Source organism: Triturus cristatus, chromosome 5_1 (assembly GCF_964204655.1).
Source record: "Triturus cristatus chromosome 5_1, aTriCri1.1, whole genome shotgun sequence".
Taxonomy (NCBI): Eukaryota; Metazoa; Chordata; class Amphibia; order Caudata; family Salamandridae; genus Triturus; species Triturus cristatus.
This window is the reverse complement of record NC_140587.1, coordinates 426,890,292-426,913,965: the sequence shown is the minus strand read 5'-3', so window position 1 is coordinate 426,913,965 and position 23,674 is coordinate 426,890,292. Positions and strand designations below refer to the sequence as shown.

At 47.0% G+C, this 23,674-nt stretch overlaps 1 protein-coding gene across 2 annotated transcripts in view; it reads right to left on the bottom strand.

Annotated features, from left to right (window-relative positions):
- Nucleotides 1-23,674, bottom strand: part of RIDA (reactive intermediate imine deaminase A) — a 104,018-nt gene that overhangs the window by 44,242 nt on the left and 36,102 nt on the right. Inside the window, exon 1 of one of the 2 annotated variants that reach the window (XM_085605198.1) lies at nucleotides 7,381-8,019. The exons of the other annotated variant lie outside the window; for it this stretch is intronic. Coding sequence (XP_085461324.1) covers nucleotides 7,381-7,445 — 65 coding nt within the window. The 5' untranslated portion in view covers nucleotides 7,446-8,019. Of the gene's footprint in view, nucleotides 1-7,380; nucleotides 8,020-23,674 lie in introns of those variants that run through there. 2 annotated transcript variants of the gene reach the window in all.

Here is a 23,674-nt window from a genome sequence, read left to right as displayed (position 1 = left end):
GATGGCATTGAGAAATACATTTTAATACCTAATATGAACCAGAATTGACCTCTCATCCCCCCTGAAAAATGAAGGCAAGCAAGCCCACAGGAATCAGGCCACAAATACTTGCGTATTACACTAACCTTGTAACTACAAACATTTAATCCGTGCCCTGCTGTATGAACGAATGGAGCATTTTTTCTTTGGAGGAGATTTGGCTTGTTTGCACAAGTGACTGGAATTCTTACAGAAGTTTTGGGGGTTAATGGTTATTTTGATCTAATGGTGCTTTAATGGTGATAGAGATGAAAGGGGTAGTTGTAGAAAAAACAACCCTATAGATAACTGTGCATTAATAAAAGCATTCTTTTCCACCGGATGGTCCCAAGTAGCATCATTACCAACGAGAACGAAGCTTCAGTAGTCTGGGAATTTACTTGGAACCCTATGTGGAAATCTATCCATTATCGATACCTATCCCTTCTACAACTGATTTTGTGTGTCCCTCCATGGACACCTCATAATAAGTTAAACTCATGAATCACCTGTACAGTGAAAGAAGTGTCATGGGAGAACCAATACAAAATACACACTTTGCTTCCCCACTTGCCTAAAGCTTCCACCCACTTTCCTATATTAATAAAGATTTACATGGCATTGGACCACCATCTCACCCTCTCTGTCGTCCTAAACATTGCACATAATACGTGGCATTCCCTACCCCGCTTACCCTCTTCTGGCCTTCCCTCACCTCCTTACCCATGGGTTGAGCTCGCCTCTCAATGTGAGAGCAACGAGTATGAGGTGTCCTGGAAGTGACTCTAAGAGCAGTTGTAAGCAGAACAAAGATCCATTCTCTGTCACTGGTTTGTTCAGACCCGCATGACCATCACCACCCGATAAAGGGAGAGGTGCTGGCACAGTGTCACCTGCCATTCCTTCCTTCTGCTGCATGGTGACTCCTCCCTTCGTTTCACTGTTACATCTGTGGCTTGCTTCTTGTTGCTCGGCGTGTTTGGTGCACGGTGACGCCGGGAGCCATCCGGCGCTGCGTCACCAGTGCGTGCTGCCATCTTGTGTTTGGCGCGTACCATTCACTCTAATGCACTCATTACGCGATCTGCCATCCACGTGCTGTGCTTCCCAATAAAGTTTTTTGAAGTTATCTATGTAAAGGGCAACGCCTCCCTTTCCTGATCGGTTTCTCCTCCAGGTGGATAATTTTGTTCAATAAGTTCACCGCGAGGTTCCTCTTTCTTGCCTGCATCAGTGTTCCACTTCCTACGTGCCGCCATCGTCTAATATGTTGTGCACTGCTTCCAAAGACATCGGTGTGGCTGTTTCTCTTCTTTCACTATAGGTTCTGTTTTCGAGCAAACCTTCTGTGACTGTACAATCAGCTTATTACTTACCTCGTGTCCAGGTGAGTCATCGCTCATCTGGCTGTGCCTTCTTGTACATCAACTTTGCCCGCTACGTTATACGGTTTCAACTCAGCGTCAACCTACGTAAACTTTTAAGGGGAGTCTCTTTACATTCTTTTCAAGAGTTGATTCGTGGATTGACTTGCTTCGCCATTGTCCCCTACGTGTTTTCAGACCACTACCTTACCTCTGCAAGGGCTGATGTGCTGGGCAGTCTACATTTACATGACTACATACTGTTGCTGTGCACATTGTTTGTTATTAAAGTGATGCTTGTGTGCTATGTTTTTTATTGTTCTTTTTCAGAAATGTTTATCATTTATGATAGTATGCGGGGCCTTCATGATTATTTCTCTGCTGTCCTGCACGTAGGCACACTACCTTTTGGGGCAAGTCAGGGGGCCCCATACTGATTTTCTGTTACTTCGATACCCCTCTGCTGTTGCTGCATGTCGCGCTACCGTGTGATGCTTTTCCACATCTGCTGTTCGTGTAGGTTTCCTTGTTTCGTGTGGTGCCTATCCACACCACCCATCCCAACCTGCCTTGGGGTAAGTTCTACTGTTTACACATATGGCATTGTGTCATGTGGTGTGTTTCCACATCATCTTTTATGTTGCATAAGTGTCATGCCTTGCGTTACCACATCTGCTGTTTCTACATATTTCATTGTACTTATTACTTATGCCGTTTCTACATATTGCATTGTACCGTGTGGTATCCTCCACCACACCTAGTTCTACCGTTTCTACATATTGCATTGTACAGTGTGGTATCTTCCACCACACCTAGTTCTACACCTAGTTCTGCTGTTTCTACATATTGCATTGTACCATGTGGTATTTTCTACCACACCTAGTTGTGCTGTTCCTACATATTGCATTTTACCATGTGGTATTTTCCACCATATCCAATGTCGTTTTTCCTACACTTTGCATTTTTTGTGTGGTGCTTAACCACACCTTCCACCCCAACCTGCTCTGGGGGAAGTTCTATGGTGTAGCTCACCTCTCCATTTACACCCCTTTCCTACCTCTGTGAGCTCAACACCTTTTTATTTGCAGTGTTTTGGGGGCTTTTCCCAATGATACTGCTTAGGTGAACGACAGCCATCATTTCGCTTTTTCTGGCTGCGGCTGTCTTCCACCCATTTACTGTTCTCTTTACTTCATTGCTTTGTTCTCTCCTTCACATTGTTGCTGGTACTCTTGTACTTTCTTCGTGTTTGCCTGGCCAGCCTGCATGATCCTAGTACCTGGGTTGGTTTGTTGCTTGTGGTGTGGGAGTGTGTGGGTTGTGTTTTTGGGAGAAAGGGAGATGGTGCATGAGTGAGTCTTTCGTGCTTCCTGTCTTTCCTGTTACTCCCTACACACTTATTCCTTTTCCATCTGTATTTCCTACTTTCCCCACCTTCAGTTTTTATGCCATGTTTCAGTATTAACTTTTCATGCCATGTTTCAAGATGCTTTTGCCTCATTTGTTTCTTTCAACTTTTATTATGCCTCCTGAGAGTTCCTTCCTTCCCATTGTAAAGGAGGGAGATGTTGTAGTATGCTGCTCAGCCTGGATGACTGTGTGTGAGAATGTTGGCGTGTAGAATGTTGGAGGGCTTGAGTCAGTTGGTGGACGGGCTGAGCAGCATAGAGGCTGCTCCTGGTGGGGCTCATTCTTTGTACAACTTACTACTTAAATAAACCTACATGAAAACTACCTCGGCTGGACTACACATCTTATTGTTACAATTACACTCCTTCAAATATGGCAATTCAGACTATTCCGGCCCCCCAATCCCCAAAATGGCTTGGGGGCAGGTATTAATCATTTTAAAGGTATATTGAATTGATTAACAACAGTTGTACTCGTCTCTAAATTAAATAAACAGCGCCACCTGGTGGCAGACCATCATAAACTGGGTGTTCACAATTTTTTTTAACACAAACTTTATTGCATTTATTAATTTCACATCATCGTCATGTCACTCACAATGGCAAAATAGGCATTGCATACAGAAGAATGATGTGTCGGTGTTGACAAAAAAGAGCCGATGCCAACCACCAGAAACCACAGGCTCAAATTAAGCACTACTACCACCACTCCCTCATAGCAGGAAAAACAGCTTGGTTAGTTCATGATCTCTTTCTTGTTCAGTCTAGAAGCAGAATTCTAACCTACTGGCTACCTACACTGAAGTTAACCTGCTGATGTACACATCATATCACCCCATCACACATCTTTGCTCTTGACTACACAGAAATACAAGAGAAGCAGACAATTTTACTCTACAGCCTCAGAAGAATAATTACCAATTACAAAATATGTATTCCACCAGCAACTCTCACCCACACTTGGTGTCGGCAAACTTCACACAGCCTCTTAATACCAAAGGGTAAAGGGGCTCTAGAGACGGATGGCAGCTCTACGGTGCACATTATAAATGTATGACCTCTTTACGCTGCGAACAGGATGTCGGACGTAGGACTGCGCTCAAATTCAATGGTTACATAAGCACTGGCAAAACAAAAAGGTCTGGCTTTCATAAGCTAACACATGCAAACAACATCTATGTGCGCCTGTATCTGCATGTGTTAGCACAATAAAAATAGGATTGTTGGTTTTGCCAATGCTTGTCTTAATCAAAACAAGGTCAAACAATTACTTTCACATCACATTTTCCAAACATAGTGATTTAAATAGCTATTAAATGCAGTTCTGTTGAGAAATGCATGATATACTTCAATACCTAATTCAATAACCAAGTATGTGCCTATAAAAAGTGCGTGTGAAACTCCCTCAGAAATGTTCTCAGGGCTGAGTGGACTAAGGAGCAGGGCTCAGTGGTCAAGACTAGCTGGGTACTTTCTCTGCCTGCCGACAGCTGGTGAAATTTTGGCTTCTCTGGCTACCTCTCAGTGACCGAAAACAATCAAGTTCCTACGACTGGCTCCCAAGACCCTCCACATCAACGTACCAAAGTATCTGCAAACAATAAGCTTTACCAGTCTACCTGGGGTAAGTGTATTCACATTGCAGTTGCTCTGTGGCTACGAGGACCAATACATTCCAGCTACCCCTTAATCTGGGAAGGATGGGTTGAGGCCTGACCGAGCACGTGATTCCAGCCACAGCGTGCACCAGTCTTACATAGCATGATCCGAGAAAGACTTAGGGCCTAATGTACTAACATTATAGCAAATTTGTGAGAATCGCTATTCGGTAATTGCAAACACTAATATACTAAAATGTGTTTTACACTTTTTACGATTCCCAGTGGGTCGCAAATACACCTACCTGAGTTTGCAACACATTGGGAATCACAAAAATCACAGGGATGGTGGCCTGCTCTGGTCAGCAGACCACCAGGTCTGTGATTGCTTTAAAATAAAGCAATTTTGGGGGAGGAGTGTTTTAAAAAAAAAAAAAATAATTTCTTTACATTTTTTTAAGTGCAGGCAGTCTGCGCTTAAAAAATATTTTTTCAACTAGTCCCAAAGGGTTTCTCCAAGCTCGCGCTCGCCAAACAATAGCGTCACAAATTGAACGGCCCCTACCATTTCCTTCGTTGGCACCACCACAGGCGTTGTGATCTTCTACCCTTGCACACAGATATCAGGGTGCTGTTATTGATCGCTTCGCGGCAGTCTCCTCCCTACATCTACGCAGCACTATAATATCCGTAACTTGGTCCAGAAGACAACCTTAACCGATTACAGGTTGAAACACCGTTGACCACCCAGTGCAATTTTTGGTGCAACCTTGTGGATCAGCAAATTACCTGTCTCCTCTAAATACTTCTAAATGAATTTGAACCACTTGAGAGGAAAAAAAGTCTTTGTTTATATTGTCATTAATGTCTCCTTTGTGTAGTTTTTTTTGCTGTCCCACTTATCACCTGAGCCGCTCACCTTGTTTTTTCCCGAACACCCATGTGCACAAGTTTGTACAGGTTACATGTACATCTATTGTAATATAATGCCACCTTTGATTTTGTTCACCTTATTTCAAAACAAATGCTCTGTGCATTTGTTGCAATAACCATTATTGCCTTCCTGCAACTATTGTGCACGCTTTCTGAAATGGTCTTTTAGCATTACCTATTGAGACGTAATTTGGTATATACACTAATTACCCAGGTCTAAACTGGGTCTACGGGTACCCTCCTTCGGTTTATTTACGCTACATTACAATGGGGGCCTACACAATGACAGCAAGGTAGAACCACCGTGGCGCTAAAACCAAGGTATTAAGGCACTTGCAGAAGGCAAAACCTCCACTGTCATTAAAACTGAGGAACACAGTACCTCACAGCTGGCCAGAACCCTGCAGACATTACATTACACTGAGTCCCACACACTGACTGCAAGCTGGAACCACAGTGACAATAGAGACGAGATCTTGTGGTGGGCCAGAAACCTATGGTCATTAAACTAAGGATAGAACTCCATGGACAACACAATATGTGGTTTTCTTTTTAGCACTTAATATTATTCTGAGGTTTTTGCTATTTATAGTCACTTCAAATAATAGGTTTTTAGCGGTGCACCGGTCTGTAAGGTCAAGGGTGGTTTCTTTAGGGTGGTGCATGGCACTTCCACTGCAGTCTATCACACTCCACTGCCCGTGAACTGCAAAGGAACTACTTCATACCAGAACCATCACAACTACCCCACAACCAAATGCCCGTAAAGAGGAAGATCAACTCTGGGGCTGGGCCGAATCTATCCATCCATCCATCCAGCTATCCATCCAGCTATCCATCCAGCTACCCGATACTTTTATTTTTCAGATTACATGAGTTCTAGCTTTAGACAGCCCTAAATAAAACGTGAACTAAAGTCTATGAGGTACAAGCATTAGAATAAGTACATTTTCCACTTTGTAACACGAGGCACAGTGCACTCAATTTAAAGCGGAACAGAATATTATAATTGCCAAGTAATACTGTTCATCATTTTTTTTTTTTTTTAAGACTTCTGACTGTACTACAGCTTTCTCGCCGCTTGTTTACTCGACGCGCACTGTGGTCTGTGGATTCTGCAGCCTTGCGACATGAACGCCCCCTGCCATTCCTGGCACAAAGGTCACCGCGTCAGGGACATTGACCTCGGAGATACCGAATCTAGGGTCTGCCAGTGTGCATGTTGCAAAAAGAATTTGAGAGGGTTAATTTTGGCTGCTTAACGCACGGTACTGCCGTAAGAGGAAGCTGGCGGCGACATGCAGCATTTCAAAACATGGGCTACCCGCTACCGTGAGGCAGAGATGAATGAGAACACGGTCAATGCTTACTGCAGCTAATGGAGGCATGTATGCAAATGAGTACGGGTGCAGGGCGACCCTGAATAAAATATATTTGCATTTATGGATTAGTTTCCAATGCAAGAACTTAAAAAAAAAAGTGTGTCAACGGTGCTCATCGAGTGCGGTAGGCTCTCATTTAGCCAGCAGAAAATTAATAATTTGTTCGGCTGGTCACAGTCCAATGTCCAAAAACTCCCATACTGTAACTAACTGCAAGCAGCAAAAAACACACCAAAACGCTGGCAGCTTGCTAACCGGGATCTCCGCCAGAGAATGAATTAATAAGGTGCAGATGTCCCGAGTACAGGTATTCCTTCAAACATAAAGAAAGAAAAAGAAAAATATAATATAGAAGCGTATAACTATGCATATTGCGTGTTCTTTGCAGTCGGACCATTTGCCGAGAATAAAATTCAGGATTATAAAACGAACTGGTCAATTATTACTCTTTAGCAATGTCGATCATCCCATAGTCCAATGTATTGATCATTACTTTAGGTGCACGGACGGAAAACTGTTGTAATAACAGTCGAGATGTTAAATCTGATAGCATATAGATATACAATTTTACCGCCTCCCACAGTCCCGTCTTTTCCCCTGCCCACCACTCTCACCAAAGCCTCAACTAAGGGGTCATTACCCACACATGCCTTCACACTAAAAGTGCACACAGTACCTGTAAATGCCTTTCATAACAGGCGCTTTCGGGGTGCAGACAATTCTCCTCACCGTACTAGACATGGTTGGCCGCGGACGTCTTCAAACTTACTCTGAAAAATGGATGTTTAAAGTTTGGAAGTAACCTTTAAGCTGGTGCGCACACTGGGTGGGTTAAAAATTAACCTGCCACGCCCCTTCCCCTAAAACCTACTCCCCCACGTGCATCTCTGCAATGGTGCTGGCCATGCAATCAGGAACACAGGTGTCTGCAAACCTTTTTCTGCAAGAATACTTGTGCTCTACATAGTCAAGGCAGCGCGTCCTTGGGGCTCATCTCCACTATTTCAAAGCCACTACCTCAATTTACAGTCTAATTGAAGGCAGAACAATGTGCACCGTTAATCAGAAGTGAGACTACCCCTAAGCGGGCCAGGACCACTGCCCCTTTGCCTCACTCTGGCTGCTTCACCTCTTACTCCCTCCATCTCTTCGCTGCAGTGACATACTCCCTCTTACGATTACTGCTAGATGGCAGCTCAGTGGACTACATTCCCCGATGGGCTTCTATCACTCCTGGGTCGCCTCCATATAGGATCTCCTGCGGCTTGGCATTGCCGCCAGGAACTGAGGGTCTGTCCCTCATGGTTTGAAGCCATACACACCGCAGAGGTCACAAGGACACTGGGCTGTAGTTTATGGGGTGGAGCTTGGATTGAGTCAACCCTACCTAGGGAGGTCACGTGGATACTGGGCAGAGGTCAGCAGTGGAGCTAGCCCAACCCACAATGGTCGAGAGGACAGTGGATAGGAGAGGTGGCGGCCTGGCATTGCTGTAAAACCTGCCACCTTGACTGCTGAACAAGGGACTACGCGGTAATAAAATCAGCCAATAGTGTTGAATTCCAAACTTCATGGTGAAGTGACAGTCAAACAGGCACCTTTGATGTCAATACTGCGTTCTAAAAATAACTGCATATCTTATTTAAAAACACTTAACTTAGGATTCACTCTAAAACCGTGTCCAGAGTGCACCTGGAAGATATTAAACTCATCTCACGCGCCTCAATTTAAAAAAGTTTTCTGCTATCCTCATTTATTTGTGTATTTTTCTCTACCTGGAAAAATAGAGCAGTCTTCCTCTTATTAAAGAAACACAACTTGGACTCAGAGGACGTCCTATTTACTATCCAAACAATTTAAGTACTCTCGGAAATTCCCCTAAAAAAGCAGCTTTCCATTTTTTGTAAGAAAATCCTAACCTAGTTGAATGGCAATCCAGATTTTGCCCCAAAACAGGGACTGAAACTGCTGTACTATTTATTAGCCACAGAAGAACTTAGGCTCACTACGGTCGACTATTCCAATCTGATCTAATGTAAAACAGAAGTTGGCATCGCTGGCAGTGTTTTACAATGAATTGAATGTATTTTATAGGACACACTCAAGAGGTGAGTATCTCTTCTTTCAGTAGATATGCTGGCCAGCAGTGTATCCACATCCTAATCCTTTTTTCCCTTACGGGGGTGGTGGGCAACAAGGAGCACAGAGGAGGGAGGGTGGGCGGTTAGGGGCAAGCAGCAACCCAGACTTTGGGGGCAAGCAACAATAAGGACATTGGGGGCAAGCACCAACACGGACAAAGAAGGGAGTGGGGAAAGCAAAATGGACAAGGGAGGAAGGGAGGTCAGGTGGGACAAGCAACACACAGAAGAAGAAGGGTGAAAAGTACACAAGGGAGTTGGATGAAAAAGACACCTTCTGGCAGAGGGCCTAAATACAAAGAACAAATTAGCACCTAAAATAAATGAGTAGTAGAAGGACACATATAATGCATCCATGTTCCAGGGGCAGGACAAACACACGAAGAGGAAAGAAGCCAAAGGCAGCTCACCAATAAAAAGTTAGCAACTATGAGCGACAATGGATCCACCCAATGGTAAGCAATGATCAGCCTCTAAGACCACTCTTAGAAACCAAAAGGTTTGCAAGAGACCGTGCATGTGCCGTCTAGGCGAGACCTAAAAATCTGACCAGACTAGATACAGCAAGCAACTACATAAAACTATATAACATTGTAGAAATGTCAAGAGACCGACACCTTGGAACCATAGAACTAGCTATGGTTTGAACAGATCTTGTCACTGTACATGAAGCGGCCCAGGATCAAACACTCCCTTGCAACTACTCAACAGCCCTTCAAGTCATTACACCAAAAAATACAAGCATACAATCAACAACAAAAGTCAGAAGAACACATATGGCCTACACTGCAATAACTCTGCATCACACACAATACAAATGTGCATGCAGGCAATAATACAGGAGAAACATAAGAAAGGCATCATGGAAACACTGCCATCCTACACTAATGCAACACACAAATGACATTCAAACACCACCTTGGTGCCCAAAAAAACAGATAGGAGAAAAAAAATGCACGCTTTTCTTTTGTCAAAAAGACACTAACTGAAGTAAAACTATTAGTCTATGTGTAGTGTCAATCCAATGCTGTAAACTCATATTTACACCACCATCTTTCAAAGGACTCAAAGTTAGATCTGCATTCTATGCAGTGTAGTAAAAGAGAAGTTAAAGAACAGTCAAAAGCTGGAAGGTAGCCATGAATTGAGGAGGACACCAGTTAAATATTAGCCAGAACTTGTTTGCTCTGGTATACCATTGTGCTTTAGTTCAGAAGTTATCTATGGAACTCATTTTTTTCATTGTCATGTTGCCACATTTAAAGGGATTTCCATACAGTAAATAATAGCTATCTCCGGTCATAATTAGACTGCACAACGACTACCTTAACTCAATAATAGTTTATTGTGTTTTAGCGTTCATTTTTACCCCATTTCCATTCAAACATATTAGAAGGAACCAATTCCCACTTAAAATTCGACTGCAGTTGTGCAAAACACACCATTCTAGGAACATCCAACAAGCAAACATGCTTTAATTCAAACCTTACAGCTCTCAATAGAGTGCTTACCATAAAAGGTTTGGAAAGGAGGACTCTACACAATGCAACCCAATTAAACACTAGAAACGGAATGCACTCAAAAATGAGCATCTCCACAAGAGGTGCTCAAGCAATGGCCTTGCAGCCTACAAATAAACAAGATACTGGCAGTCCTCTTTGTGGCAGTAAATGTATTTGACAAAAGAAAGTGTGGTGAGCTAGCCCCACGTGTGCAGGATGTACAATTAGACGCTGTAGACGTGGCCAGGTAGGAGTAGATGAAGTTTATTGAGATCTTAGGTGTAGAAGTAGTAAACCCAGAACAGGCCCCAGATCAGGCTCCACAATAGGCCCCACCAGGAGCAGCATCCTATCTGCTCAGCCCATCTTCCCAACTGTCTCAGTCCCACACAGGCATCCAAGCATTCCACCCACACTAACATTCTACGCGGAACACTGACACTGGCTGAGCAGCTAGGTACAGAATGAAGAGAACATACTAACATGACCTGAGGATACTACATATCCTCTTCCTTTACACTGAAAATTAATAAAACCTAAAATAAACCCAACCTAATAAGCAAACTAATAAATACAGAAATGTACAAAAGATATGAAGAGTCCATAAACCCAGGAATGCATGTAAAAATACATCACAAGAGGGAAAACAGACTCACTAAGGAGAAAAGAAAGATGCAAGCATAGATCAACACACTAACACCATCCCCTTCCCTTAATACTGAACAAAGAAAATTTTAAGAAGTGAAATAAGAGCTCACATACAACAAATGAATATGATACCCAGAGTAGAATCCAACGGGTAGAACACTCAAGGAAGTACTTTTCACGTGAGAAGACTGTGGCGACAACCCAAAACGCCACCCCTCATGTGAGGGACACTATGGGACTAAAACCCACGTGAAAAAAAAAAACATTGTTCGGGACTGACGCCCAAATGTACATAATACGTCACATGGGACTAAAACCCACTGACTTGTGCAGCATGAAAAACCATGCAGCACTAGTGTGGCATAAAAAGAAGGCTACCCACACACAAGACAGCGTAAATGAAGGAACTAAAACCCAACACAAACGTTAAAGGTGGGACTAAAACCCCCTTTAAACTTAGTAAATAGGACTGGCACCCATTACTAATTACATAGGTGGGACTCTAACCCCCTATAAATAGGTGGGACTCTAACCCCCTATAACAGAGTAAATGGGACTGACACCCAAACTCAAAATAACAAAGGTGGGACTAAAACCCCCTTGGAGTGATGGGACTAAAAACAAATACCCACACCCATCCCTAAACAGGGATAAGAGTATCTTAAAAGGAAATGGGACTAAGACCCACTCCTATCCCTTAGGCAGGGATAAAACATTTGAAATAAGGGTCATGGGACTAAAAACCCACTCCCATCCCTAAGCAGGGATAAAACTATCTAAAAAGGAAATGAGACTAAGACCCACTCCTATCCCTTAGGCAGGGATACAAAATTGAAACGAGAAACTGCGTAAATAAGAGACATGGGACTAGTACCCACTCCCATGCCAACCAAAAGAGGAACATGTACAAAGCGATACAACAACGTTGGCATACACCAATCACAAGACACTGTAGAAAGAAATCACACTAATCTGTGAAATAAAACATTTTTGCGATAAATTAATTCTCTTGTGAAATAAAACATTTTTGCGTTAAATTCATTCCCTTGTGAAATAAAACATTTTTGTGTCAAACCATTAAAACATGCCCCACAACTCGTATTTCTAAAGTTTATGGTGTGCCTGTCACCGCGATGATGAGGGACAGGCGTTCCAAGTATCAAGTTTCCAAATATCTGTGTTCAGTTCTTGAACCAGAAAGAACTTTAAACCAACACCACGTTACAAAAATGCCAATTGCTGCGCTTACATCGGGTCGAAAACACAAAGCTGTCCAACATTTCATGCAAATTTCTAATTTTCGAAGCGAAAAATAAAAATAAAATTACCTGTGAAATGTGAGTAGACTAAAAAAAACAATATCATGGCTGCCAACCGTACATGCTAATTCTTTCTTCCATGCGAACATACGTGTAATATTTCTCATCGCGGCATTCTTGTCAAAGAGTAACTTTATTGAAAACGCTGAACTTGATGAAAAAAAAACGTAGTTGGCATGGTTGGCAGATTGTAAAATGCCGGTCGAAAGAAACAGTACACTTCACTAATCTCAAAATGGAGGCACGCCGCTTGACGCTGTTCCGGATGGCTCCCGGCATCACCAAGCATAGATACGTGTTTTGCCAGCAATGCGTGTATTCGAACGAGAAAAAAAAAAAAAACGTCATGGAGAACAGGAGCTGCTTCACGCGACTCACAGACCAGGTGCGGTGCACGAGTCACATTTGAATTTTTAAAATAAGCGCAACTGTAATTTCTCACCAGCCATGCAGAGAGAATACTTGACAACCTTTTGACTTGTATAGAAAATGTACTTTTCTCACCCAGATGATTTAAAGAGTCAACATGAAGTCACATTTCCTTACAGTACATTGCTCGCTTCCATAAAACTCTCCGTACATCGCTCACTTTCTTATAACTTGAAAGTTAGTATTTTCTCACATCCACCAAAATGACACTGTACCAGTCACTGAAAATGAAAATCCCATAACAACTGATTAGGGCACGAAGTAGCATCTAAAGATTTAAATAACAAATCCACAAGTACGAAACTGTAGAACACACTTTCAGAGCCCATGGGATATTAAAGTCTATAGCTTGAGCACAGCCACAAATTTAAAACTGGATTCCTTTTGCCACAGTGAACATTTCAACCCCACACTGGTGGGCAAAGTCACAAACAGCCACAGATTACCTTGTTACTCAAAATTCCTTGGTTGTAGCACAATAGACGTTTTTGTGGCATAATTTCTTTTCCAGATGTAGACTGGCTTGTAACTGTATTTTCTGATGTAGTAGATGAGATGAAGACACAGCATGCCTGGGCTGGGCTGTCCGGTGTAGTGGACACTGGTGGGGCAGACAGGCAAGCTTGACATATTTCTTTGACTTCAGCTGCGTCGCTAAACAGGTTTCTTTCCTTTTCTTTAAATTTCTTGATGCTGGTTTCTTTTCTTTTCTCATTTTACTTGACATAGGTTCTTTTCTACACGTAATCTTGCTCCACTCCTCATTCTTAGTTGTCATCAGGCTACCTTTTGCGTGAGATGAGCTCCAGAACGTCGCCATAAATGTAGTGAGCTAGCCCCACGTGTGCAGGATGTACAAGTAGACGCGGCCAGGTAGGAGTAGATGAAGTTTATTGAGATCTTAGGTGTAGAAGTAGTAAACCCAGAACAGGCCCCAGATCAGGCTCCACAATAGGCCCCACCAGGAGCAGGGATGCTGCTCAGCCCATCTTCCCAACTGTCTCAGTCCCACACAGGCATCCAAGCATTCCACCCACACTAACATTCTACGCGGAACACTGACACTGGCTGAGCAGCTAGGTACAGAATGAAGAGAACATACTAACATGACCTGAGGATACTACAGAAAGCCTCCCTTAATGGATCTTCTATAACCTTGCAACCTATCCACAGGACCTCGTGCTTACTGCGCTACAGGATTCATGCTTCCCCTCACTTATGTCACTGAAGAAGGGCGCAACCGGTCTGAGATTGCATGTGTTCTCATTCACAGACCTGGCCTGGGAGTCTGGGCTGGACTGTTTCTATAGTAGCAGGACCAAGAGTGATTTTGTAGAGTGGCAAAACGGACTTTGCCTGAATATAGTGCCTTCATCTTAAGTGGATGCTCCAGGCTTACTGAGCCGTGCTGGTAACATGTGGGGGTTCCATTAATAGGACCTGCATCCGGATTCCTATACCTAGATGCCAAAGACAGAGGAGCCAGTCCTCTTAAGAGACAGAGCAAACTGTTGAGGACTTGGATGTAACTACTGAGACACTGGGGGTTGAGAAGAGTGTATGAGGTTCAAAAACACCAGCATAAAGATGCTGGCATAAAGTATTGCTATGGACCCACAAGGTGACCATATTCTGGCCACCAGAGACTACATTTGTCACTGACAAGATGGCGATGGTGGCTAAACGGGATGAGATACAGCTGATTAAGGGAAATCTCTGCTCATGTCTGCAGGATTTAAGTAAAGAAGACGAGGAAGACTGTAAACAAGAACTGGTGGAAGGGTAGAAAGGATTCCCAGAAGCATTACCCACTCAACAAGACATAGAACAATGGGCGAGCAGAGTGGTTGAGGCAGGAAAGAAGTCAAATACTTCAGCAAAAGTGGACACCAATGAAAAACTCCAGACATTTAGGTCCCTACGTCAAAATCAAGCAACTCAAATGTGAGGATCTTGAAAAGCGAGTTTGCCAAGGCGACATAAGAATCAGAAATGTCATTGAAGAGTCTGAAGATAAGAATATTGCTGAATCCAAGAATATTGCTGAATACATTCCACTCCTGTTAACACAAATCTTGGGACTGAAGGAGGGAGGGTTGGTGGGGATCGAAAGAATTCAAATAGTGAATCCTGGTGGTGATGGCACAAAGAGACATCCCAGGGATACCCTCACCAAAATGTCCTCATTCCTGTAGAAGGAATCAATAAGACATGAGGCCATACTTTGTGGTCATGACCCAAAATCAGGTATATACTGGAAAAAGGTCCTGGCAACCATTAGGGACATATTGGTATTTTCCTTGCTGGGTGACCCATATACCACAATAAAGGATAATAAGTCAAGGGAGTGAGCAAAAATGAGGGAAAGGGAATTGAAGTTTAGCATTCCAGTTGTTGGTTACACCACATATGACAATAGCCAGAAACTGGGAGAAAACCTTTGGGGCAACTGTGAAAATCTGGTTGAGGAAAGTCTTATAGTTATGGAAAGGATGGAAGGACCTCTGGTGAAACCAGAGTAAAAAAGATGGGGATGACTTCTTACAGACGAAAAGGCGTTGATGTGTCCTCTACGGCAGTGGTCCTTCACCTTTTGATTTCTGTGGACCCCTAGGTAACCATTACTGGAATCAGGGACCTCCATTGAGTCACATTGGAAGCTGGGGACCACTGGCCTAAGCAATTTCTAGGATTTGAACTTCTTTTTTTTACAACCATTTTTATTGATTTTAGGTTGCAACAAAAGTAACAGCACCATTCAGGAGTACAATGTGAAAGACAAGGCAAGGACAAAAACACATCACATTGGCATATAGCGGCAGATGTACATAAGGACGATATCGGCATACCCTCTCCAGTTCTGGACAGTACAGCAATACCCTTTAGTCGTCTATCACTCCGAACCATTTGCCCCACACTCGCCGGAACTTCTTGGGCCAACTCTGGCCACATATAGAGGCAGTTCCTGTGCAGCACACCAGTATACTCCCCTGCGCCAGCGCACCAACGTAGGTGCAGTAGTGTTCAGCCAGTGAGCTGCAGTGTCCCTATTGGCCACCGCCAGCGCTGTATTGAGAAAGAGCTTCTCAGCCCTGGTGCCATCCAGCCCTTCGGTAATGCCCAAAATAACGTTCATAGGGCCAAGGGGACCTCCCAGCCCAGGACTTCAGTGAGCTCCCCGGTCACAGATTCCCAATACCTCTGAATCGCAGGACAAAGACATACCATGTGATAAAAATCTGCCTGGGGGTGAGGGCAGCGGGGACAGGAAGCATCAGACCGAAGCCCCGTGCGGTGGAGGTGCATCGGTGTAAGATAGGCAGTGTGAAGGAAGTATATTTGGACTAGTCTAAGTCTTGCTGAGACTGCAATTATTTTGGGAGCCATCAAGGCGTCTCTCCAGTCAGCGTCCTCCAGGGCCACAAGCCAACCCTTCCACATGTTCTGAGTCGAGATAGTGAGTTGGGGGTGTTGTTTGTAAGAGAGCGATAGATGCGGGAAATACCTCCCTTCCCCAGGCTGGCAGTCATGACCTGAGCTTCGGGTGGGTTATATTCAGGTAAGGAAGTGCCCTCCGATATATAGGAGTGGAGGCCATGGCGTAGCTGCAGATATCTGAAGAACTGGGAAGAGTGGAGGGAGTACCGGGCCTGTAAGTCCTGGAAGGAGCGTAAGTGGGTCCCACTCCAGAAATCACCCAGTAGGGAAATCCCTATGAGATCCCAGGGTCAGAATCCCGAAAGAGAAGCAACCTCCCGGAGTCTGGTACCGCACCACAAGGGGGTATACTGGGTCAATTTACCCATCCAGCGGGTATGGCGCAAGGAGGCCCGCCATGTCAAGAGTACTCTGTGTGTGACCTCAGGGAGAGCTTGGGAAACAGTGTTCCCGTACAGCATCCCCTGGATATTAGAAAAACCTAGGGTGTGCAGTTCCAGACGGTACGCCGGGTCAGACCAGCTGCCATTAAACCAGTTGTGCACGGTGAGGAGCCGAGTCGCTAAATAATAAAGATATAGGCTCGCCATCCCAAGACCCCCGTCAAAGGGCAGGATCCGGCATTGGGCCAGGGCCAGCCTGGGCCTCCGCCCTCCCCATAAAAACTTGGTGGTCCAACTGTCCATCTCACGAAACCAAGATCTGGACGAAGTGAGGTGGGTATTCTAAAGCATGTATAGAAATCTGGATAGAATCATCATTTTAAATAGGGCTATTCTGCCCAGAGGGTTCAGTGGTTGCGTTCGCCTTTAAGGAGGTCAGCGCGGACTCGCTTAACCAGCGGGGTGATGTTAAGGGACCAGGAGAGGTCGGGGAGAAGGGCCACCCAGATCCCAAAGGACTTGAAGGACTGCCGCCAAAGAGGGATCGTCGACTGCCAATCAAAGCACTCTCGTGAAAGGTGAAGGGGAACCAGAATGGACTTAGTCGGGTTTAACCGGAAGCCCGAGGTGCGCTCAAAGAGGTCCAAGGCCCGGAGGCATCGGGGTCCCAACTGAGCAGGGTGCGCCAAAAATAGCAGCACGTCATCCGCATAGAGCGAGATCTTGTCCTCCTCAAAGCCAGTCCACCTCCACCCGGTGAGAGAGCGGTCTGAACGAATAAGGCAAGCAAGGGGCTCCATTCCCAGAGGGTACGAGAGGAGGACACTGAACCTTGATTATTGGTGAAATAGAGGTGAAACTCTGCACCTACTTGCTCTTTGAACCCCTCATCTTGGAGAAACCAGGCTTTGAGTCACCAGATTGGGCACGAGGACAGAGGGAGAGAGCCTACCTGCAGTGCCATCGGAGAATGGTCCGATAAGCCCCATGGAAGGATAGTAATAGCTTGGATCATTCGGCAGTTCTGGGCAGGCAGAAAAACATAGTCTATGCGCGTGTGCGTGTGGTGGGAGGCTGAGGTAGGAGTATATTGTCGTGCTATCGGGTGCCAAAGTCTCCAGGCATCCCCGAGACTCAGTTTGGCAGCACAGGTCGAGAGGAGGCCGGATTGGGCAATCCTGGAGGCGGAGGGGGACGAGGCAGTGTCAAGGCCGCGATCCATAACCGCGTTAAAATCTCCCCCAATAACTGTCATCCCCAAGGGCAAGGCAGCGACCGTGGTGGTGAGTCTTTGGAGTGTAGAGGCCAACAAGGTGGGAGGAGAATAAACAGCCAGCAGATTAAGAGGTCGATCCCCAAGGGTCCCCTTCAGGAGGATGAAGCATCCCCGAGGGTCGTGCGTCACTCTACACGCCACCAGTGGAAGAGTGCGATGCACCAGAATAGCCACCCCCCTCGACCATCTACTGAATCCAGAGTGGAAGACTCCGACATAGCCATGCCGTGCCAGGAAGGGGCAGTAGTTGCCTATCAGATGAGTCTCCTGAAGCAGGAGTATGTCTGCAGCGTGACGCTGGGCATATCGTAGGACCGCTGCGCGCTTAACCTTATCTAACAGGCCATTAACATTCCAGGACATTATATGGAGCGATGTCGCCCCGCTATAATCGCCAGGCAGGGGGAAGGCGTGGAAGGGGCCGGCCAGCCGGCCAGTATGGCAGAGACAACCGGAGAGGGACCATGTCCAAAGAAAGTGAACATGTTGCCATAGTGTTGAGTGGTGCGCGCTTGTCTAGATGTAGAAAAGGGATGCTGGTGCAAAGAACAAGAACAAAACTCAAAACAAACCGGGGCCTCAACCCATTTCCTCCCAACCTCCCCCTCCCCCACCCTATACTTCAGGAACTGAAGCATCTGTCAACGGAACAATAAACAGTGAAGATAAAGAAAAAACAAACTAAAGCGCTTGGGAACAGGGAATCGTGGAGGACCCCTCCTCGTATTAGGATGTTTATATCTGTCACCATCGGGGAACAAAGTTGGCGACTAGGCAGAGTGTAAGTTGTGGGCGAAATAGGCCATGATCTGAGGAGACAAATAAGTTCAAGCGGGCCCTGGAAGAAGCGTCGGGCTGCGGGAGAGGTCAGTGTCTGGCAAATCCAGCAATGATGGACGAGGAGATGCCGTCCCTGGATCGGAGCGGCCCCTGGATCGGAGCGGCCCGAAGAGCCGGAACGCCGCCCGGCAGGGAGAGCCCCGCCGGGCGGCTCGGGCGTAAGTCACTGAGAAGGGCCCAACGGAGAATTTGAGCGTGTGCGCCTCTGGCATCTGCACCTACCAGAGCGCCTACGTCTCGGTCGGAGAACTGGCATGTCTCGCCTGGCACCTCCAGAGCCACTGGACGGGGGCGGATTCGGGGTGCCAAGTCTCAGCGGGCGGTCCTCTGTCGCCCATGCCCAAGCTTCATCAGGGGTATCAAAGAAGAGAGTTTTGTCTTGAAACACCACTCGTAGACGGGCCGGGAAAAGGAGTCTGTACTGGATGTTAAGAGAGCGTAGTTTCTGCTTAACTTCTCCAAAGGAACGGCGCTGGTTCTGGACCTCCCCGGTGTAGTCAGGAAAGATCATAATCGTCTCATTCTCGTACTTAAGAGGTTGCATTTTACGGGACTCAGCCAGGATAGCATCTTGATCTTGGAAGTTGAGGATCCGCAGGATGATCGGTCTAGGGGGTGCTTCCGGTTGTGGGCGGGGAGCAAGTGAACGGTGCGCCCGCTCGACCGTAAACCAGGGGGAGAGGGATCCCTCGGGCATCCACAAGCGCACCCAGCGTTCAACAAAGTCCGCCATCCGACCCTGCTCCACACCCTCCGCAAATCTGACCAGGCCCTGGACAGGACCTGTTTTCGGCATCCTCGGCCCGCCGATGCAACTCCTGGGTATGAGACTGGAGTTGAGTAACCTGGATCTCGAGTTGATGGACGTCATCTGCCACGGTGGATATGTGGGACTCAGTTTCTTTAATCCGGGCTGTATCGTTGCGAAGATCCTGCTGGATACGAGTCATATCAACCCGGACTTCCGCCCGAAGATTGCGATGTGTGGATAGCCTGGAGGATGGTAGAGAGGTCCGCCGCAGCAGGGGTATCCTTGTCCGCGGGCCCTCCAGTCGCCCTGGAGTCCGTGGTGGTGAACCTGTCCATTTTAGTTTGGGTAGCGGGGGTCTTGGGCGCCCTGTCCCTCCCATGACTACTACTCAACAGAGAAGAGATGCAGCTCGGGCTCCGGGTGTCCAGGCAGGAGGAGGAGAAGGGAGGGCGGCCAAGGAGGGAAGGGAGCCAGGCCGGCCACTCCACACCACCTCTCGATCGCCGCCGCCGTCCTTCAGCAGTGGACCCACGTGGGTCAGCGGGGAGGCCCCAGGTGTGCAGGTCTACAAGGGGCCGAAGTTGGTGTCGGGCCAGGGCTCTTGGGTCAGCATGAGCAGAGGGAGAGAAGTCAGCCAACTGCCAGCGAGGCGAGTGGTGAAGCCAGAGACCCGGAAGGGACAAGGATGAGGCCGGGACCAACTGAGCACTGCCACCCGATGTAGTGGCCGAAACCCTCCAGTGGAGGCTTCAGTCAGCCGCCACCGCCCAGCACGGATCTGCTCAGGAGGGGACACCGTCACAGGTGAGGCCACCACTGCCCGAACTGGCAGTCGAAGTATTCCTCGCACCCCACCGGAGCACGGGGGGAAGGGAGGGGGGGTTGCTGCGGCAAGTCGGACCACCGCAGCAAGGCACCGCCGCCCAGGGTCGAGCAGGGAGCGGGATGCTACCCGGTACAGGGCACCAACACCGCTTCGCGGCAGGAGAGAGGAGGAGGGGAAGGCCACCCCAGTGAATAGGTCGCCCGCACCGCCTGATCGACAATCGAATCTCCACTCCCCAGAGCAGGGACAGCAGCAAGCCAGCTTCAGAAATCAAGCACCCCCGCTCCTCAGCCCCACAACGGAGCCGCGCTGATTCTTAGGCCTCCAGGTCTCGTGTCTAGGCCCCAGGCAGGACGAGGACTCGCAACGGGCTCTGGCACACATACGGCGTGGATCTGCCGAGGGGGGGATGCCGCCACAGATGGAGTCGCCACTGCCCGAGATGGCAGTCAAAGTACCTCCCGCAACCCACCGGTGCACCAGGGGGGGGTGCTTCAGCCTCGGGCCGGGCTGCCTCAGTACGTCACCGTAGCCCAGGGTGCGGGGCACCCCCAGTATAGGGACTCAGGTCATCTCAGCGGCAGGGGGGGAAGCCACACCAGTAGACAGGCCGCCCCCGCCGCCCAAATCTCCACCACCCAACCAGGCACAGACGCAGGACAGCCGCAGCAAGCAGGCTGTGATGTCGCTCTAAGTTCTGTGTTCCAGTTTGGAGCGTGGAGCAGAGAGAGTTCCATTTGCGACAGTTGCTTGAAGTCCTCTGTGGATGGGGTCATTTTAATAAACCCTCTATGACTTTAATACGATTTATGCCTCATATCTACCTATTTCACACTAACTATAAAACATATACTTAACAGATGGACCCATCCTTCCTCCCATCACAAATTAAAAAAAACAAATCTCAGCCAACTAGATATAAGAATAGGGTCACAACCAACTAGGACCTTACATAATCCCTGAGATACTCAGGGCTCTTTGAAGGTCTGACACTCTTGCGGGTAGGATTCAAAGACAGTTTCCCTAAAGAAGAATGACTGCAACCTTCTTTACTGCTACCAATGTCACTTGAATCCCACATGAACAACACGACTCCGATTCCATATGCGACCATCATTTGTTTTTACCGCATTTCTGAAGATCTTCACAACAGTTTTTATATCAGAGAACTTAGACCATTTGAGACAACCAACCGGTGCTTTAACCTTAACTTTGTCTCCCTCTCTGAATTCTACAAATGTAGCTGACTTCCGAGCATCAAAATATTCTTTCCTCTTCTTTTGTAAATAATATTCTTTGTCCCTCCACTGACCAATGTCATTGTGCTTTATACCCTTATCCAAAGTCATCCAACCAGGGCATATGATAGTATTAGCAGATCTTCCTTTAAATAATTCAAATGGAGTCTTTTCTGTCGAAGAGTGTGGAGTAAATCGATAGGCCGTGATTCTTCTTTGCAACTCCTCTTTCCAATTCAAACTGAGTTCCATTTGCGACAGTTGCTTGAAGTCCTCTGTGGATGGGGTCATTTTAATAAACCCTCTATGACTTTAATACAATGTATGCCTCATATCTACCTATTTCACACAGGCACCCCCACTCCTCACCTCCACAGCGGGTGCCACTAGGTCACGGGCCTCCCAGTCACACAGATAGGTCTCTGGAGGACGCAGGCTCACACGGGCTTCGGCACCTGCCCAGCGGGCCGGGGGAGGTCGAGGGGCGCACAGTCCTTGCATCCACCATGTAGATCGCCTCTCTGGTGAGTTGCGAGCTCCTGCACCCGGCCGGCGCCCAGGGCAGCACCACAGGCTCAGCGTGGCGTAGCCGGTGGACGGGGCCAGTCCCACCACAGGGCAGCAGGCGGTCACTGACGAAGCAGAGGTGCGAAGTATCTGGGCAGGAGACGCGGACTGCAGCTCCCCTCCGCCCGATCGGGAGTCGAACAGGCCCCAGCGACTCCCAAACCGCGGGATCACCACACCAGTGCGGGACAGGCGGCTCTCCCAGGCCGCCCGGGCACTGGAGCAGAGCAGATCAGGTCATCAGCAGGAAGGCCGGGGTCAGCCGGGCAGCGCCAAATGCCCACCAGGGCCAACACCTCTAATTTAGATCGATCAGGACCACAGGCCAGGCGGGGATCGGGGGACCTCTCCGGCGGCCACCATCTTAGAAACGCCGCGCTGCAGGCCCAGAAGTCCAAGGCCATCCGCATCGTCCGGAATCACCCCACATCGCTCCAGAAAGACCCCCCCAGGAGCCCAGGTAACCAGGCAGGCAGTGTAAGGGTCACAGGGCCCCCGATGGCGGTGGTTTGCAGAGAAGATGACGGAGGGGTCCGGAGCACTCCTAAGGTGCGACTGCCATCTTGACGCTCTTGGCCACGCCCCAATTTGAACATCTAAACAATACAAAAACAAGTGCACACCAAACAAATGCTCAAATATTGAAATCATAAATGTCATTCTCAATCAAATCTAGAAAGTTTTCACATTTTTCAATTTTGTTTCTTTATTTGTATATACTTTATTAATTTAAATGTTTTATTTGTATTATTATTTAATTTGGTAACCGTCGCAGATTCCCTGAATAGGCCTAATGGATCCCATGACCACAGGTTATGAACTAGTGCTCTAGGGCTTTCAACATTACACAAGTTTGAATAAGATCAGTGTTAGAAAGTCATCCTGTGCCCTGGGCACCCCCCAACGTTTTGCTGACAGGTACTGGTGGAAACTGACTCTGACAGACCCTGGGCTCTGCCTAACCAGGCCCAGGGCCAGTGCCATGCTGAAAGAAACACATTTAGAATACAGTGAAAACTGCTACATACACTAGGGTACACTATGAGTTGGGGTACCCCTGTGATTGGAATAACCTACCCCATAAGGCTCTAGTACATAATTGGGCAGGGGGATTGAAACTACCCATCAGTACCTAGTATATAATAGGGCATGGCAGTTTAGAGGCCAGCAGCCCTTTCTGCACTTGCATGTGTGCACTGCTGAAGCCCGAGGTCAGTTTTAAAGTAGCCCTGTGTTGCAGGACTGCTTTTAAAAAGTAAATTGTGCCCAAACTAACCTACAATGTTTGGGCATATTAGGTACCCCCAGGTTTCCCCTAGGTGTCCCACGGGTGGGGGATCAGGTATTTATAAGGAGGACCCTTATAAAAGGAATTTTATTTGCCCTGGGTTAAGTGAAATTGCACATTTCACTCCCCACATTGTGATAAAGTGCTGCCCAAAATCGACTTTGGTGGTAGAAGCACTGTGGCGGGAGGATCTGCAATATTGTTACATATTCAGGACCCCTAAAGTCTCCCCTAGGTATTCCTGGGTGGGGGTCCTGTTGATATATGTAGAGTACATACAAAAAAACATTTTATAAGCCCTGGTTATGGAGAAATGGCCCAAGT